The 13,460-nt window shown below is 45.0% G+C and overlaps 1 protein-coding gene across 2 annotated transcripts in view; it reads right to left on the bottom strand.

Moving 5' to 3' along the window:
• Positions 1-2,633: 2,633 nt before the first annotated feature.
• Positions 2,634-13,460, bottom strand: part of cdh4 (cadherin 4, type 1, R-cadherin (retinal)) — a 227,031-nt gene continuing 216,204 nt past the window's right edge. Inside the window, exons 12-17 of one of the 2 annotated variants that reach the window (XM_034082081.2) lie at positions 12,219-12,370; positions 8,696-8,932; positions 6,262-6,495; positions 6,044-6,183; positions 3,783-3,947; positions 2,634-2,847 (exon numbers count right to left, since the gene is read on the bottom strand). In XM_034082081.2, the coding sequence (XP_033937972.1) occupies positions 2,641-2,847; positions 3,783-3,947; positions 6,044-6,183; positions 6,262-6,495; positions 8,696-8,932; positions 12,219-12,370 (1,135 nt within the window). In that variant the 3' untranslated portion in view covers positions 2,634-2,640. The remainder of the gene's footprint in view (positions 2,848-3,782; positions 3,948-6,043; positions 6,184-6,261; positions 6,496-8,695; positions 8,933-12,218; positions 12,371-13,460) is intronic. The other variant, XM_034082082.2, reaches the window with a different exon arrangement.

Below are 13,460 nucleotides of genomic sequence, written 5' to 3'. Positions count from 1 at the left end.
AATGAGTCTGCGATGCATTATAAGAAGGAATAGCGGCTGTTTTTATTAGTAGAATGAAGCCATATCCAAACAATAGAGTTAAAGGTTAACTACGTGATTAACAAAGGGAGTATGTTCCCCTTCATGATTTCGGCTTACACTTAAACACTTACAAATACATTATTAAACAAAAAAACGAAGAGGCTGCATCATCAGTGTGCAAATACAGATACAAACCATTTTATGAACAAAGACTCAAAGACTCAACGCACTGATGTTAAAGTTGGCAGTCTGCCACATTAACCTTTTACCACTCGGGACATATTCTGCTCATCAGGTTCATATTTGTATTTCGTGCCTCTGGGACACGTCTCCATGCTTTCATGTTCTCACACTGCCTGTGCTGCGGCACCTCTTTTCACCCTCCGTCTGAAACCAGAGCCCAGTCTGCTCTGATTGGTTAGCTAGCCGGCTCTGTTGTGATTGGTCAACCGCATAGAACTGTCCCGCCCCTTAGCCTAACATGTTCAATATGTTGGAGCGCATACCCAATAGAAGCACAAGTGTTATATAGTGATGCCACTATGTTTCGGCAGTAAACAAAGGAGTCCAATGGAGGCGTTTCGGGGGGGGGGGGGGAGAGAAACTCTCCACCTATCAGGGGAATGAGAGGTTGCCGTGGCATGGTAACAGCATGGTAACATGATGCTCGTGCCTCGGGGGCGTGGTCAGCTGCAGCTCATTTGCCACAGAATCAGCCCTTGCAACAACAGGGCTGGAATAGAGCAAATAGAGCGAAATGAGGCATGGCTAAAAGGCATGATCTGTTTGGTATTTTGAAAAAAAAACTTCACAGACATGTTTTATATAGGTACGGCCCTACAATATATTATTCAAATATAGCATGATAGGTCCACTTTAATAAACAAATCTAAAGAGGCCCATGATCAGTTAAAGCTTGTGATATTATATAACGTGTTGTAATTAGCATACACCTAAAGATGATGTATAAAAAAAGAGCACATTTTCAAAACATGTCTTTTTTATTTTCTGAAGCACACATCCAGTATCTAGATGAATGAATACAATTATTCCAGGACACTGAATAATAGAACAACTATCAGCAGGCATGGCTAATGAACCGTCCACTGTCCCGAGGCCAGAGGCCAACAATCTGTCGGAGACGATACAGAGTGAAGGGAAAGGCTGTGTTTTCACATATAAAAGGAGTATAACAAAGCATTTTTTAGAAAACAATCCCGAAGAAGAAAATAATAGCAACAACTGAACAAAACATGAATAAGCAGGCATCTTAAAAAATAATTATTGTTTAACAAAAGACAAAGAAACTCAAATATCCACGCGACAAATGAACAGGCCAAAAATCCCCTAAGCCCGATGAAGAGCGGAGAAAGAGCAGCAACTTTTAAATCATCAATACTTCAAAAATAGGTATCTTACAGTATTCTTCTTTTCTCAGTGTCTTTATACAGAGTATATTCATATCGTTTCCGCTGACTATTTTCACATTCTCACCACATAGTAACAAGTGCTTTGAGTAAAACATTTTTCAAAAAAGAAAAAAAATCATGCACCTTTTTAATAGCCTATAAAAAACGGGAATGTTCAAGGCGACAAAAAAATCTTTCTCAGATGCCTTTTTTCCAAGTCTTTTCAAGCTCCACTCTCTTTACACTGTCTGACTACTCAGACCATGCCTACGTAAGCTTTACACGGTGGAGAAAGCAACACAAAACCATACAGGGCAGGCAAGCATCTCAACATAAAGGCTCCGAACTCATGAATCCACAGAGGAAAGGCAGGCATTCTCCACTAAATTAGAAAACCCCCACATGTATAAAAATGGTTTCACACAATGTCAGCGTGTCGACAGGTGATGCTTGTGAAAGTCAAACTGAGCAGGTCCTTGGAGAAAAACTGTTATTGGCTTCTTTTAGGCCATAATTCAGTGGGTTATAATATCCGGTAGTCTGCCCTGGTTGTGTCCTTCCCTCCTGGGACTGGGGGTTGTTCATCTGCACCACTTTGAAGGAGGGAGGGGGGGGGGGGGGGGGGGGGAGCGCAGAGAGGTGTGGGGGGGGGGGGAGAGCGCGCCTCCACTGTACTGCACGAATGGCAACCGATCCTGAGATAGCAGGAGTCTGATACAAAAACACAGCACAAAAGGCACTTTATAAAATGACAGTGCTTCTGTTCTAAGGAAATTCAAGTTGACAGAGTGAAAGGGAGTCGAGAGCGTCTTCCCACAAACATTCTCTTCAGTGTGAGACGAAAGCAAGAGATGGTGTCGTTTTTAAAAATCAAAGCACAAAGTCACTCCTCGTGTCTCTCACGACCGCCTTGATTCGTCCCCAGAGACCCGGGTCCAGCGCGGTGAGAGAACGACAAAAAGAAACAAAACAAAAACGTCACACTACAAACTCGCCACTACAAAATATAAAGCCAGAATACAGTCGCGTTGCAGCGGAGTTCATGTTTGTGAGCTCGGTCGCTGTGAGCACACCACGCAGCCGTGTGAGGGTCTGTTCCTCACACTGCGTGGTGTTCGTGGCCCCTGCCAGTGGTTTTTCGAGGAGCATCCATTCAACCGACCCGCCTCTCCCTCCCCCCCCCCCCCCCCCCCCGGCCCCCGCTCCGCTCTCAGTCGTCGTCCCCTCCCCCGTAGAGGTCGGCCAGCTTCTTGAAGCGAGGGCCCCAGTCGTTGAGGTAGTCGTAGTCCTGGTCCCCTGAGCTGGTGGAGTTCAGCGAGCTGACGGAGCCGGCGGTGGAGCCGCTGCCCTCGTAGTCGAACACCAGCAGGGAGTCGTAGGGAGGGGCTGTGGGGTCGTTGTCCGCTGCCCTCAGACCCTGGAGACATGAGGACAGACACATGAATTCAATATATTCAACCTCCTCTCTACAGCGACAGCAACACATGCGGGTCTGAACGGAGCCACAGAGGAAGAGCCTTGAAGCTGCTTTGGTTCTCACAGCCAGGCTCGGATTGCATAGAACTCTATGAGACCCTACCTCTCTTGATTTAGTACCCCTATCCCCCGATTTGATTATGGTCTGAATTGGATCAAGACTTTTCAATAGAGTGTGATGTTCATTTTGTAAGTTATGGTTACCGTAGCAACACTGTAAAGCAGGCTATGCTACCATGCTATCCAAATTAGCATCCCGATTTACAGTTAAGGGAATTATGGATTCACCTTGCCAACTAAGTGAGACAGCTATTTCTAACGTAAGCTGGTAATTTAGTGAACCTAACTGTTCTTCAGATCCATACTAATCCAAATATGGTCACACTGGCTCTGAAAAACAAGATGGCGCGGAACAGCACTCTTCAAAGTGGTAGTCCACTAACCACTGGGTGATGTAACGGTGGCTACATTCGATTATTATATCCAGTCTGTGCAGTTACAGCGTTCCCTTTGTGTGTGGCTGGCCCTATATACTGCATCAGCGAGGCATTTGAGCAACATTGGCTTCAGGCCAGCCATTGTACACCAACACTATAACCCAGATGATTACGTTTCACAGGTCCAGGTGGCCAGACTGTAAAGGATGCAGTCAACTCGTCTCATCTTGCTCACCCACCCATTAGGGTTGTAATGCTCCATCAAGGTCTGAGCTGAGCTGTTCACAAGGCCCACACACTTTGAGCAGTAGCCCTGCTGACGGGAACAGAAACACTGAACCCCTTTACGTTGTGCAAACCTCTGTATGAGTCACATCGATGAAGGCTCCGGACACGGCAACATCACATGAAAACACTCTCCGTCCATTCTTGTACGTACATCGTTAATGAAATCTCCGATATCTCCAGGGTGGGGCAGGCTGGGTCTGACGGGGTACTGTGACTCAGCGATGACGGGTCTCTCGTCCACCCTGCGCACCCCCGCCGTCTTGTTGATGATGTGCTCTAAAGACTCGGGCTGCTGCAGCTGGCTCAGGTCGTAGTCCTGCATGAAGCCCAGAGAGAGAGGGAGGGTTGAGAGACGGCTCATCCTTTACTTCTGATCCTTTATAACTTGTGTTCATAATCAGATCTTCTATACCCTTATTAACCTTTCTCTTTTGTCTCTAAATACAGCGCTGTACACGCATTGTGCTTTGCTGAGTTTCTAAGTTGGTACACACACTTTCTCCTCTGTCCACCCTCACACACTTTCTCCTCTGTCCACCCTCACACACTTTGATGTGCCTTCTTGTTATGTGTGCAGGTCTCAGGGCTGACCTGCACGAAGCTCTGCTGCAGGGCTTTCTGCTGGACCTTTGAGCCCTTTTGGAAATCTGCACTGCTGCTGTCTTTGCCCGAGGGAATTACCCACAATTCCTGGTGTTTTATTGTTTGAAAAAGTCTGACATGCTCAAAAAGCAATTTTCGACATATGAAGTTGATGTTAAGAAGTACAAAGTGTACTGCGAGCCAGAAATGGTACAGATTTTGAAACGCCTGGGGATATACACACTCTGCCTGTCTGGTATTAAACCTCAGAGGAGCTTTAGAGTGAAAGCACACACGGCAGCGATCTGATGGTGGTGAGTGTGGGTGTTAGAAAATAGCAAGAAATAAAATGGCATAATTAATAATACTTTTCTGGATTAATCAAAGCTGTTGGAGTCTAACATTGTTGGAGGTTAAATTGAGCAAATGTTATGAGATAAGGAGAGGGGGTGTGCAGTAGGCGTAAACTTATATTGCTATATCTGAGAGGTAGAGGGGCTTCTTGTGTGAAAAAAGTTGAACATCAAGCAGGCAGCATTTTCATCCAAGGCACGAGTTGTAGGGCCCTCGGAAAACTTTTTATTGTCCAACTCACTTTCATTCTCTGCAGACTCTCTCTCTCTCAATGCTGTCCGAACTTACAATTCACTTTACGATGTTGGTAGATTAACTCGTTTTCTGTGACATCACATTAATTGATTGCAAGGAGCTGGGTGTTTAAAAGTTACATCTGATATATAACCCGGTGTATCGATCATGATTTTAGACGCCTCACGTACACTTTGCTGTAAATATTTAGTAGTTTAGTGGCAAAACTCAATTAGACAGGCAATGAATCAGGAATTATTATGAAGAGAAATCTTCTTCATTAAAGCAAAATACCAAACACTCTCTGTGATATATGATACACGTATGGGCTTTGGACTGCTAGATGAATACAACAAACAATCTGTCACCTTCTTTAAGACATTGCATTGACAATAATGAGAAAATAATGAGTTGAAATTCTAAATTGCAGCTATAATTAATTGAAACATGACATTGTTTTTAATGTTGTGGCAGGCTGACTAACTGTGCTTTTGTCCTCTTGGAACATGTTGGTTGCATTTCACTGTGCATGGCCAAACTAGTTTCCCCACAGAAGCACTAATGAAGTTATCTAATCTTACCGATTCATACATTTCTGATCTTCTATAACAGAAGAAGTTAAAACGTTGTTTCTCAAAGAGGTCACTGCGGGTGAACAGCCTTTTATGTATTTTGTTAACGATGTAGCAGGGGTGTCAAACTCAATTTCACCGCGGGCCACATCAGCATTATGGTTACACTCAAAGGGCCGGTTGTAACTTTAAGACGATATAAAAATACATATATAAATATATCATATATATAGAATAATGTATTATATTACATCATTGCCTCTGCATTGGATTATCATCGGATAGGGTAATAACTTCATAATTAACTACGTCTGAAAACGTCTTTTCAGTGCGTATGTCCCAAAATGATTTAAAAAGAAAAGCCAAATTCTGGAGAAAAAAGAAATAGAAGTGACATTTTGAAATAAGAATCTAATTCTGAGAAAAAGGAATTCTATGAAAAAATGCATATTTTGAAGAAAAAAAGGCAAATTCTGAGAAAAGTCATATTTGAGATGCATTGTGGGACATGTAGTTTATGGGCAACGTGCTTCTGTAGCATGTAACCGTATAATAAACATATTATATTCTTTGCAAGCTCTTGTGGGGCCACATAAAATGAAGTCGCGGGCCGAATGTGGCCCCCGGGCCTTGAGTTTGACACCCCTGTATTATGGTCTTCAAACGCTACCTGGTCCTCCTCTCCGCCCCCCTCCTCGTCGTACTTCAGGATGTTGTCCCTGACGTCGTCCTCGGGGTCGATCAGCAGCGGCTTCGCCTGCCGCTCCTTCTCTCTGCGCTTCATCCACACCACGAACAGCAGAACCATGGCTGGGGGAAACACAGCAGAAAGGTTGGTTTCGTGGTGCGCCGCATACTGATGCAATGCAGGCTTGATGCTTCACTCACTGAGCAGGATGATGATGCAGATGAGGATGGCGATGATGGCGCCGGTGCCGAGGCCGGCAGCGGCCACCGCACCCGTGGCGCTGCAGTCCCCGTTATCATCACAGGGACAGACTTTGACTCGGATCAGAGAGCGGTTGGACAGAGGGGGGTTCCCCGAGTCGTGCACGATGATCGGGATCTCATACACCGCTGCCTCCAGGTAAGGAATCCTTAGCCTCAGCTGCGTGTAATCAGCTGGGGATGGAAGACACACGGGGGAACGGGGGAGAGGGGGACATTGAAGGAAGTGAGTAGGAGGGGAAAGAAGAAGAACAAGGGGATGATAAGATCAGACAGTGTACTCACATTTTGTTTACTGCAGTGTATCATGTCGCCATGTGCGGAGGTTCAAGAAAACCACACGCCAAATAAAAGTTGCCACCAAACAAACCGCACAGTAATCATTCTGACGTGCATGAACGAGGCAGTGAAGATATATAACAAAAAGCACCCAGAACGCAAAACCTTCAGCATCTTTCACTCAGCCCAGCCAAGACAAGAGTCTCAGTGGGAGACGGATCCAGGTATGTGATCAGATTTGTCCTCAAGACAACTGCTGTGATACATCCATCTGGGTGGATTAGTGACAGATCGGCTGCTCGGGGGACCGAGAGATGAATGGATCTCATTTGTCACAAGCGATAGATCGTACGTCAACACTGGATGGCACCCGCGTCTCTCACTGTGAGCTTTGCGAGACATTTTGTTAAACTTGGACTTCTCTCGCAGCTTACAGCAATCCCCGGTCCCCTGATTGATGTCTCCAGTTACTCTGCTGAGGGCTTTTGCTTCCCATCTGTTACGTTTATGGTTTAATTCGGCTGGAGATGCTGAATATATCATCCTAAATGTAACATCGCCAGAGTAGGCAAACACTATTTGCAGTAACAGTGTGCGAAAAAGTACACGTCCCACCGTCCGGGACGTGTTATTTACAATATCGGACAAGTAGATCTTTCAATTGACTTGTCCGGCGGACAAGTGACGTTTTTCGGCCTGATTTATTGACAAATTATTGATACATTCAGTTTACAAAAGGCAGAACTCATTCGCAAATTGTCCGTGTCCGCCATTGTTCGTTTAGAAATGTTAGTTTCGGTTCTGCTTGTCGATTACTAAGGAAATGCATCTCGCCGCTTTCTGTACATTTAGACGGGGGAGGGGCGGAGCTCGGCGGGAAGTGTAGCACAGTGGCCGGTTGGGAAGCAAAACTCTGTTCCGAGTAGGATCAAATAACAATTGTCCGGTCCCGGGATTAATAAGAGTTGTGAGGACAGGAGGCGAGGCCGAGCCCCGCGGACTGCAGCTCTCTCTATGCTCCGTATCAGCTGATCGCTGCACGGTGCCGCTCAGCGTCTCTCTCTCTCTCTCTCTTTCTACACACAGCAGATCCGCTGCCCGTTTAACAGCCTCATCTTTGTCAAACTTTCTTATGTTCTTTCTCTAACACATAATGAAGGTTATTAAGCGTTAATGTTGTTAATATTGTCCGCCATTTCTATTATGAAGTGAAGCAGCCTCCCTGTCTGTGTCCTCGCGCTGTCCTCACATCCCCGGACCCCCAGACTCGGAGGAGCACAGGGATGTCAGTATTGTTTATGAAGCAGGGTATAGAAAGTACATTATTGAAATGAAAATACTATTTATTTACTTTTACAAACAGTGAGCAGCTGGGCAACTGCTGCATGTGTATTGCAGGACATGTGTAAGCGTGCAAGTGTCTTTGAGTTGTAGAAAAGCGCTAGGCCTATAGGCTATACATATAATGTATTATTATTAGGTTTTGTCCTATGTGTTGGACATGTGTGGTTGGACTCTGTCTCACAGGCAGGTTGCAGTGTAGCATCAGAGGACACTGGGCCAATTGTACATTCTCAAACTGCACCACTTAGAACTAACTAAACAATGCAGAGAGTATTTTTATATAATTGTATTCAATAACCGTAAGAAATTCAACAGTATGAAGTGATTTGTAAATAGGAATACAGATTTGACTTAATGTTTTCATAAATATATTTTTCTCCCAGTTTGTCATGGGACTTATTTTTTCCCTCTCAAAGAACCGGAATCGAGAACCAAAAATAACCGGAATCGAAAAGCAGAACCGGAATCGAAAAAATCAAAACGATACCCAACCCTATGTGTGATGCATTAAAAGCTTACCGCTCACTTACGTTAGCGGTATCGTAAAAACCGTGGGAAAATGTAAAATACGATGACGAAGAAGAAGATTCCAGTGACCCCAATTTTTGTCCATTCTGGACAAGTGAAAAATGTATTCGGACAAGTACATTGCCAAACTCACTTGTCCATGGACAAGTACTCTCTAAAAACTTTTTCTCACACTGAGTAAGAATGGCAGCGGCGGTAAAGACGACGTATGGCGTTTCATTACCGCTGATCCTGGAGATAGTCCAGTTGCGTCGAACGCTGGCGGGAAAAGAAGGCAGCTCGAAGACGAAGGGCCCCACGTTGGGGTCTGCGTCGGCGTCTGAGGCGGTGATGTTGACCCTGGAGTTGGGGCGTGCTCGCTCGCACACCTGCGCCTCCCGGGGCACCAGCACCGGGGCGTTGTCGTTCACATCGATCAGGTAGATCTGGAGAGTTCCTGTCCCGCTGGCTTGGGGCGAGCCTGAAGGAAACGAGATCAGAGGAGGAGATGGTGAGATAATAGCGTGGAGATAAGGAGAGAAGGAGGAACATTGGAGATGGAGCAAGGAAAGAATACAAAATGGAGTTACGATCCTTCAATTTTAATTCGATTTTTTTTACTTATTTGTGTGTGGAAGGGAGAAAATGTGGCAAAGAAACAATTGTGTAGACATAAGCTTCGTTTCCTGACTGCTGAATGGAGGGGCGATTCTATGTGTATTTCTACAAAGCGCCCAGAACAAACAAAAAGGACACATACATTTTTTATTCCTTATGTTTAGAGCTGGCTGCTTTCTGAAAGGGCTGAGGCGAGACGCGTACGGGAGGGGACACACTCACATAAAGATTGCTGTTATCTGCGCTCTGCAAAGCCCACTGGGAAAATGACTCAAACGCTAACCCTTCAGTGGATCCAGCAACACAAGCTCGTCATAACTTATTCAGGGTTTCTCACGAGTGCCGGGCCTGAACAGAAGCATCAGGTTGGGCGACACATTTGTGATGTTTTATGCATCAGCAGCAAATCTCTAATGTGCTCGGATCACAGAACATAACTGAAGGAGAAATGTTGTTTTTCTGCCACACCGTTCCTGTTGCTCTCGGTGCTGTACGACAAGGCGCTGGGAATAAGTGTCTAGTTGTTTTATTTTAAGTGCTCCGCCTGCTTTCAGAGACGGGAACAGGAAGTTGTTTCTCAAGCTGTGCTACATGGAAACATTTGTAATGAGGATAACCTCTAGTGTGAGGTTAAGTATTACATATCTTGTGCTGAAAGTGATATTAAAACTTTCTTTTTGTTGAATAGCGTACTGTTGGGATGGTTTTCTAGGACATTTCAGATGTTAGCATCGCCCTGGTTCCCTTGACTAAGAGCCAATGGGGTTCTTTCGTCAGACTTGAGATTATTGCTGAACATAAGCTCTGTGGTGAAAACAAGTTTATAATACTTAACACGTTTTGCTCAGCAAGTTGTGGGCTATAAACAACCTACATCACTTCTGCATGAGTAATGGTGGACTTCTATAACACTTGATGACATTAGCAGTCTGCTTTTCTGATTGGTCAATTTGGACATTCAAGAGGTTGTTAATTCTCACAAAACGCTCGCTGCTAAGGATAACAGACTGTTGCTAGGGAGGATCACGGGACTATATGCAGTCATACCAATCCTCTGAAAGAAGGCCAATACATTACACGTCAGCTTTGGACAATGTGAACAGACTGTGGCAGTTACAGAAAACCTCGATAAGTTCTGGAGAAGTGAAACCACTTCTGATCTTAAGATCCCCGAACTACGGCTGAAGAAGTGTGCTGCTCTGCTGAGCAAACAGACTGCAGTGATATATTGTGGCCTTGATATCCAGTTGACAACTCCCCCGCACTACGGCTGTCAGCGAGTCCAGCACACTTCCTGATGCAATGCAGCATGTGTAGAGTTTACAGCAGGAGCTCATCAGGGCTGTTTCTCAACTCCCCCCCCCACACCCCACAGTAGCTTGGAGCATCAACTGTGTAAAGGTCTGTTGCCCCGGGCCCCAAGGCGCATCGACCGTCTTGTCGGTTATGATTGGCCGGGCGCTTCGTTGCTACATTCGCTTTGCTGGAGTAGAATAAGTAAAGAGAATTTCAATCAAAGTGGAATATATCCCCTTTGTTGACACTGGGCTCCCGAATCAATAGGGAGGACACACTTTGAGCTTAAGTTGGTGTGCTTCGGGGCAACCGATCCCTCATTCCTCTGTGGAGTTAAAACACCTGTGTCCCTCCCACTTCCACAGAGAGCACCTCTATGTATAGAGCTTCATCTCCTCAGCTTGCAACAACTAAAGACCTTCATTTACAGATCTATTTGTATCACACAGAGGGCAGTGAAGGTCAACGCATAGTTATGTGCAGTATGTTACGCATGCGAGAGTATATGCACACAACGCCCCCTTACTCATTTGAAGTCGACAGGGAATCTGAGTGGAGAGCAACACGGCTCGACGTATTTAACATATACAACCTCCATTCATCAAATGCCTCACTAATAATCTACAATATCTCTGCATTTGTGAAGCTTTGGGCCACAAAACGATTTAGTATAATGTTAAAAAGGGAGTTGGCCTTTTTTCACAATGAGCTTCATGAAGCGAAGTTCAGTCCTCTTGTGGAGCTTTCCTGTAAATTGCGATGAGTCTTTGTCAGATAGAGAAAAGTAACAATGTGTAGAAATATCTTAATTTGTTTTTTGTAACAGCTAAGAAGGACATTTCCCATTGTATGCAAGCAAGTAATGCTACACTGTTATGGAAAGTAACAGCACGACACCTTCCCTGAAGCTAAGGACACGATTACGGGGGCCGGGCTCTTAAATCACCATGCTGGGCTCAGTGGTGGATGACTGTCAGCCAATGGACAATCGCATCGTTCACAGGCCAACCGTAAACCCATATATTATATAATGCATTATGTTTCCTAATGTGAGGAATATGCCGGACAATATGTTTTGTGATTATCTTGTGGCCCTAAATGCCCACTCCCTTCATCTGTAGCCTGTGCTGCACTCTCATGTGGATAATGAATGATGATGAAAAAATGCGACAGCTTCCATCTATCAGTCAGATGATGATTGATGTGTTGTAAAACAAACTAATGGAGCTTGATAATAAAAACCAGTGGCAGGGAAGGGTCCCCTGTACCCCCCGACAGAGGGCCTGGTATCCAGTCATTTTGCAAAAGTGGATCCTTGGCAAAGCAAGTTGAGTAACCCTGTGCTATTCGAAAAGTGAGGGGCATTAAAGGACTCCTCTAATGGGATGTAAAACTACTGGCTATCTTTCCAATGCGTTGATCTGCTGATGTGACAAAGAAGTGCCAACTCTATGTAGGGATGAGATACAAAAACTAAAACTGTTGAGTGAGGAATTGATTCTGATTTTGGGGTTGGGCTAAATAAAACAGATGCTATCCCAAATCCTTGTTCTTAAATGTTATTTCACGTTTTTTTCATCTATTACTTTTTGGTGTTAAGAAGCTCAAGGACTATATTATACATTTATTTATGAAAAACAAAACTGCTATTGAATCATTTCACCATAAAATGTCTTAATTGTTTGCACAAAAATGAAGGATGAAAGTATCAATAAGAGTGTGGATAAATACCAGCATCAAGAAGTAGTTTCAGTATCCATCAAATCCTAACGATACCCTCCCTAACTGTATGTCGCCCTGAACGTGCAGCACTGTTAATCGAAGTGTCACAACACACAGTCATCCTGACTTACCGGACTTACCATTGTCGAACGCCAGAAACGTGGCCTCGTACACATTGTTTTTGACGTACATGGACTCCCGGTCGAGCAGCGCCATGGTGGTGATCTGCCCGTTGGTCCTGTTGATCTTCAGCCAGTTAGCTGGGTCTGACAGCTTGGAGTACCTGCACACACACATCACACACCACCAAGAGAGAAAGCCAGATACTTTAGCAACACACATCCACGGAAACACATCCACATGTAAACGCCAACTGCTACTTGACTTCCAGCAGATTCCTTTATTTGTGGATCCAAAGCACCCATTATCAGGTTGAATGTTCATTACCATAATAAGCAACAATACCAGCCAAGCACCTTTGAAGTATTACAATGACTTGGAGAGCGGAACATATGCTCACGAGCTTATCATAGCAGCAGCTCATTAGCATGAAGAGCGAGTTAAACCTGAGCCAATGTGCAGAACAGCCGAGCTCTTCACAACTTCACTGCTCTCTGTACACCCACACCGCCGCCACGGCAACTCTCATCGCTGTCACCGATCGATACGTCAACCGAGTGGAAAGTGACAGTCGCAATTAAAGTCTATGAAACCCATTTACAACTATGACAAGACTTAACAACTGGCTCAGCGGAGGTGGCGCTTATCTCTCAGCTCCTAATGACAAATGGTTAATTGAGGACAGGCGAGGAGTCTCACAGGTGGTCAGCATGGCGACAGGAGGTGGAGGTGAAAGACCAAAGCAAGACAAAGAGAGAGATATCCGAGGCGTGTTTCTGAATGTAAGCGTGGTCGGAGGAAACCGTGATGAGGGGGGAAGGGGGCTTAATTAAAGCAGTGCGTTGGAGGCTGGTGATCCAGAGCCTCACAGGCATGGAGAAAGCTAATTCCACCTCCAGCCGACGACACAAACGGCTACACACTAAGCTAATCCTTCGACATATCCTTCACATTTTCTTTCTTTAAAATAAATAGATGTAATTTGTAGTGAAGGAGATTGTCATGCAGTGTTAGTCAGGATCTGATGCTCCCCTGCAGGTTAGACTCTAGTGTTCGCACGTCATGCTGCCTCCTGTGCCAACAACATGTCGCTTCCTGCTTTCTTCATGTGCCGCTCGCAGAGCAAAGTGTCTCACTCTGCTGACGCCTGTCGTGACCTTTAACCCTTCATGTTCTGTTTGGGGTCCTGGAGACTTTTTACATCTCCAAAACATGCCCTGCGTTATAGTTTCTTCTTTCGTATAACGTTATAT

Source organism: Pseudochaenichthys georgianus, chromosome 5 (assembly GCF_902827115.2).
Source record: "Pseudochaenichthys georgianus chromosome 5, fPseGeo1.2, whole genome shotgun sequence".
Lineage (NCBI taxonomy): Eukaryota > Metazoa > Chordata > Actinopteri > Perciformes > Channichthyidae > Pseudochaenichthys > Pseudochaenichthys georgianus.
This window is presented reverse-complemented; position numbering and strand designations above follow the sequence as displayed.